We start from the raw sequence: 5845 nt of genomic DNA, 5'->3' as shown, positions 1-5845 counted from the left end.
GTAGCCCTACCTTGTTTTCATCAAAACCACAGCTAAAAATATGCCTTTAAAGTCTTATTAAATAAATCTAAAACAATACGATAATTCACGTCAATTCAAGAATTCACAACCGACTGGACAGGTTCTGCTTTTAGAAAATCAGTTTATTTGTTGATATGCAGTCCTATTCTTATGAAAAATAACCTACCAACACTTTAATTGGGATTCTTTTTGTTTCAAGACACTTTTATGAACAGCTGGTAATTTCGTTATTGATAAAAAAATAATTTACGGCAGATATGTACACAAAGCGATCCAATGTTGGGGGTTAAAATTGAACGCAACAAACCGGAACGATAATAATGGGGAAAAAAGAAGCAAAAAAAAATCTATTCGTTTTCTTTGGTGATCCTGTGCTCATGTCTCGCCCTACTCTACGCCAAGCGCCAGCATCGCCTGCGACTTCCAGTGGCGGGCCTTCTCGAACCCATTGGCGTAGCACTCGAAGTCGTTGACGGTCATGTCGATCTCCTCCTCGGTGTTCATGACGAAGGGGCCGAGCTGCGCGACGGGCTCCCCGATGGGCTCGCCGGCGACGAGCAGGAAGCGGAGCGGGCGGTCGGGCAACTTGTTCCAGACCTCGAGGCCGTCGCCGTGGCCGAGCAGCAGCAGGTGGTGGGCGCCGACGGGCGCGCACCGCTCGGCGCCGAACACGCCCTCGCCCTCCAGCACGTAGGCGAAGGCGTTCCAGGACGCGCGCACGGGCTGCCGCACCGCGCCGCGCGGGCGCACCGTGAAGTCCAGGTACATGGTCGGCGTGCGCGTGCGCACCGGCGAGCGCACGCCCATGGCGTGGCCGGCGATCACGCGCACCGTGACGCCGCCGTCGCCGTCGGACGTGCACGCGATGTCCTTGCTCTGGATCTCCTGGTACCCGGGCTCGACCCTGCGGGCGCGCACAGCACGTCGTTTTCCGATGTCAGCCTTTTGCACTTGGGCTGAGAAGACCACGATGCGGAAATCGAGAGGAGGAAAAAGGCTCGCGCGTACATTTTGTTGGCGGAGGAGAGGTTGACCCAGAGCTGCAGGCCCCTGGACGTGCCGGGGCCGGCGGGCATCTCGGAGTGCACGATGCCGCGGCCGGCCGTCATCCACTGCACGTCGCCGGCCTTGATGGTGCCACGGTGGCCCTCGAAGTCCTCGTGCGTCACGGCGCCCTGAAACAGCGTTCCATGCCCAGCCAAGGGGCAGGAGCCAGGAGGTGAGAACCGGACTGTGACCCTGATTCTTTTTTTTTACACGAGCTCGTTGGTTTCTCGGCACAACCACTGGTACCAACTGAGTACTAGCACCTTTACAAATTGTTTTCAAAGGCCAAACCCACACGAATTGTTTATAGGGACGATGATACTATATAATATTTCGGTAAGGGGTACTCTGGGAGCCACAAAACCACATATGACTGTAGAGGTTAAATTATTTTTTGAATAAGGGTGCATTTAGTTGGATGTATAAAGAGGGATGAAAGAGTGTGTTTGGTTGGATGTATAAGCAGGGATGAAATTAGACGACCATATTTTATGTAGTGTTTGGATGAGAGTCAATTGGAGGTGAGGTGAACATGAGTGATTTTTGGGGGCGACGTGTTCCAAAAATCGTGTGGACGGTATAGCTCCCAACTCATCTTACTTTGACCTTAGAAAGTTAATGGGACTGGGCCCCGTCGGGACGGATCCTTGATGGAGGACAGGGGAATTCAGAACCCAACCGCGGAGACATCATTTGGCGCCGTTGACAAATGGCACCACCCACGCGTTTCTCGTTTCCGAACGCACCGGGTCCCGCTGAGATGTCATTGGGGATGAATGTGAACCAAGCAAGCAATGCCTTTTTGCGCTGAATGCGCCGCACGCAGGGGATGCAAGGCGACGTCCATGGCCACTCGTTTAGGCTTGTTCTGACGGGAAAAAAAGAAGAAGAAGAAAGGACCCCAATGAAAACGGTGATCATACCTCAAGCATGTAGGTGACGGTCTCGAAGCCTCGGTGCGGGTGGTCGGGGAAGCCGGCCGGAGCAGAAACTGCGCGGAATTCGGGCAAAGGAAACCGGTTACTTCAACCGAGATGCGGGGTGGATGGTTCAGAAAGAGAGAGAAAGACCGGATGGATTGGGAGAGCTCACCTGTGAACTCGTCGAGGACAAGGAACGGGTCGAAGTACCTCAGCTCGAACCTGCATGCGCGGACCGAATTCCATTCCCCGATCAGCGAATGAAACCAAGCACAAAAAAATGAAGAAAAAAATTTGCCATCTCCTTCAGCTGCCTCTCCATGGCATTGGCGTGATACAGCCTTGCCTAGTACCTAAAGACTTGTATGTCATCTGAAGACGAATGGAAAGCCCACGTACCTGCCGATGCTGCGGCGGACGACGGCGCCGGCGCCCTCGTGCTGCGGCCGGGCCAGGAATTTCCGCGCCACCTGCCGGGGCTTCTCCATCGCCGCCCGCACAGCGATCTCCTCTGCTCCTCCAACCGCCAGCAGCTCTGACCCGCGTTCTTGTGCGCACGCACGCAAGTACGAGTTCCACGACGACGACGATGGCTTTGCCGTTGCCCGTTATATATATAGTGCTTACTACTCGTAGCAGCACAGCAGCTACCTGGCCGCCTTGGTTCCGTTACGCCCGCCCGGCGCCCCCCGATAGGTCAAAAGCGACAGCTGCTCTCGCCCTCCTGTCCGTCCTCCTTTGCGCGGCGATAGCGAGAATATAAAGCATGACGCCGTGGCCGTGGGCGCATCTCCCCCTCTCCTCGCCAAGTCTTCCGTCCGCTTGGGGAATGGGGATGGGACGCCTCACTTGGCGGGTCACGCTGACGCCAGGCGCACGCAATGCCCCCCCGCGTCGCGACGCTTCCGGTGTCCGGTTGCATACGCGCGGCTTGTGACAGCGTCGCATCAGCAAGCGCCAAGCGGGCGGCTCGGTCATCGCCTTATCGTCGGTCAATCAAGCCTAATCCCTCGCCGTTAAAGCGCCACGTTGTTGATGGTCTCGCGTACTAACCCGTGCTCTTACTGCTACAAGGTACTACTAACGTACTAGTAAAAAAATGTCTGGACCAGATTGATCGTGCACAGTGGGACCGGGGCCGGCGCAAGCGCAACCATGGCGCGATCATTGCCTGGGATTTTTGTTCTTCCAAGCAACGCTTCCCAAGTTCCATGACCAGACCGAGCGGCCGCCTCATCTCTCATCGCTCTGAAGAATCTCCGGTTCTGACCGGCAGCGAGAGGTTTCACACGGCCTGACAGATCCGGCCGGACTCGGTCGGACTGGTGATGCTAGCGTGACGTACAGGTGAGATCACACACTGGATCATCGCCGGCAGCGTCCAAAGTCTATCTAGCGCCGGTGCCATGCCATCCTTTTCCGCATGGAACAGCTGCTGCTAATCCAGGGCATCGCTGTCGTTAATAAAAGTGCGGGGTTAGCCGCAGGTGAAGTATCTCATTCGGATCGTTTATCTTTTTTTAGTAATAAAGCCTGTGAACTTAAAGTGGGGAGCAGAAGCGAAATACTAGGCCGCTTGCTTGTTTGGATCCCTTCTTTCCGGCTCCGGCCACCCGACGACGGCCCCGCCCCGCCCCGGCGTTGTCGATCTGCGCGCCCGACGACGTCACGTTTTTCTTTTCAGAAATATACCATATGTTATCGTCAAACTTTGCTATAACTATAGCTTCAGTTTTACTCGTCGTCAGACTTTTTTATGGCAGCCACACTTTATCGAGGATTCGAAGTTAGAGACCAACCAGGTAGCATTATTCTGCGCAGACGGCCATAAAAAAGTAAAGTCTACAGACTACAGAAAGGCGAACTTAAGATATTTCGGGGGGTTTCTTCTTCCGTTCTTGTCTCCGAAACGCGTAAAATACCACCACAAGATCAGTGCACAGAATCCCATTTCTTTATGCAGCAAGTCGCTTAATTTGACTGACCGAGTTTTTTTTTGTTGGTTGATCTGGCGTTTGAGACGCCGTATTATAATATCTAGCCGAGAGGAATTAAAGACGGTGACACTGACATGCCTGCCTGCAAGGGATGCTATCTATGACGTCAGGATCGGACGGCCGTGACGAACAGGTTAACAAATACAATACTCCATCTCCCGTAACAAACAGAGCTAACAAATATGCATCTAGAGCCTACAACAAATGTCTTAAAATGAGTGTGTCTCTAGACATAAGATAACCTATTTCTAATTATTGTCTCTTTTTTTTTATTTTCAACTACTTTCAAGGAGTCTACTGGTTTTATCTTTTATAGATGCATATATATGCAATTTCTTAATATAATACTGATCTCTTTGCCTTAAATTCAGGAGTGCATTCTTGTGACAGGATGGAGTAGTAGTTGGCAAACGGCGTGAAGCTTTCTTTCGTCGAGGCGAAGATGAGACGGGTTTCCGGTTCCGGATCAGTACGACTACGTGTTCTCATGTCAGCTAAAACCTTCTGCCTGACGTCTGTGTGAGTCACGACGACGTTGTCACGCTGGGCACGAGACGAGACACATGTATTACAAGTTTTGGACACAACATGGGGTGAGACGTCCGTGTCTCGCTCGCATTCGCATTTTCGCGTGTCCAGTCCATCATTATAGGGACCCCTTATCTTACTCTCCAGCATAGGGAGAAAAAACTACTTTTCACGTTGCTGCTTATAGGAGTTATAGGAGTAAACGACGTACTACCTTCGTCCAAAATAAAGTTCGTTTAAACTTTTAGTTGATTTATAATTTTTAGTCACTCTATTTTATTTTATTTTATTTTATTTTTATCTCTAAATTACTAATTGTGAAAACAATTTAGCAACTAAAATAGAATATAATGAAGAAACTAAAAATTATTCTCTATAAATCAAACACCACCTTAATGTATTTATTTTATATATGTGTCTAGATTTATCATCATCTATTTGAATATGGACAAAATACCAAGAACTAAAACGGGTAATATTTTAGAACCAAACGAGTACTAGTTAAGAATATTTAATCACTTTAGTAGGAGTGCTACCTTGAACTGACAGTTAGCTGAGCAGAAACATACTACGTTCTTGGGTTTCAAGCTTACTATGCTCTCAGGCGAACCTAACTATTGATGATAACTTGAAGTGCTAGTTCATTATCCCTAACCCACACTCTAGAGTCTAGATGTTCATGCCTAGTACCCTACAACTAATAATACAATAATTATATTAATTTACACTTTTTAAATATTTATTCCTTTTTAACAGATCCACATAAACCAGTTATTAATCTACACGTTCTTTTCATCTACATCCATTGTTTTTCCTCTCTGCATGGCACATCCGTGTATCTTACATACATACTAGAACATTAGTTAGCAATTTTTTTATTGTAATACAGTGGCCAAGCAATCAAATATGGCACAAATCATATCTCAATGTAAGAATACCAGAGAATATGCGGAAGGCAGTGCCTCTCCAAGGAGGTTGCCGATGGTTATATAGTCGGCCAAACTTGGCACACAAGTTACAGATCGTTACAGATATGGACTTGGTTACAATACAAGGAAATCTAATTCAATTCTATCTATAATTATACATGCCATAGATAAACTATACAAATATAGCTTAACATTCCCCCTCAATCACAACTTTACCAAGTTGAGATTGGAACGAAACCATTCAAGCTTGTTAACGGGCAACGCCTTTGTGAAGCCATCAGCTAATTGATCAGCATAAGAGATAATGCGAACTTGAAGTTGCTTGCTTGCCACTTGTTCCCGAACAAAATGAAAATCAACTTCAATATGCTTAGTACGACCATGAAAACGAGGGTTAGCTGTG

The 5845-nt window shown here is 48.8% G+C and overlaps 1 protein-coding gene across 1 annotated transcript; it reads right to left on the bottom strand.

The window, feature by feature from the left end:
- Positions 1 to 228: 228 nt before the first annotated feature.
- LOC100192968 (Pirin-like protein 2) lies at positions 229 to 2704 on the bottom strand. Its single transcript, NM_001138144.1, has 5 exons — positions 2388 to 2704; positions 2161 to 2210; positions 1992 to 2059; positions 1030 to 1196; positions 229 to 925 (listed from the first exon to the last, which is right to left on the bottom strand). Exons 1-5 carry the CDS (start codon positions 2474 to 2476, stop codon positions 409 to 411), a joined length of 891 nt encoding a protein of 296 aa, NP_001131616.1. The 5' UTR covers positions 2477 to 2704; the 3' UTR covers positions 229 to 408.
- Between the last annotated feature and the right edge of the window lie 3141 nt (positions 2705 to 5845).

This window comes from Zea mays, chromosome 7 (genome assembly GCF_902167145.1).
Source record: "Zea mays cultivar B73 chromosome 7, Zm-B73-REFERENCE-NAM-5.0, whole genome shotgun sequence".
Taxonomy (NCBI): domain Eukaryota; kingdom Viridiplantae; phylum Streptophyta; class Magnoliopsida; order Poales; family Poaceae; genus Zea; species Zea mays.
The sequence above is the reverse complement of the archived record's forward strand: the minus strand, read 5'-3'. Positions and strand labels throughout refer to the sequence as shown.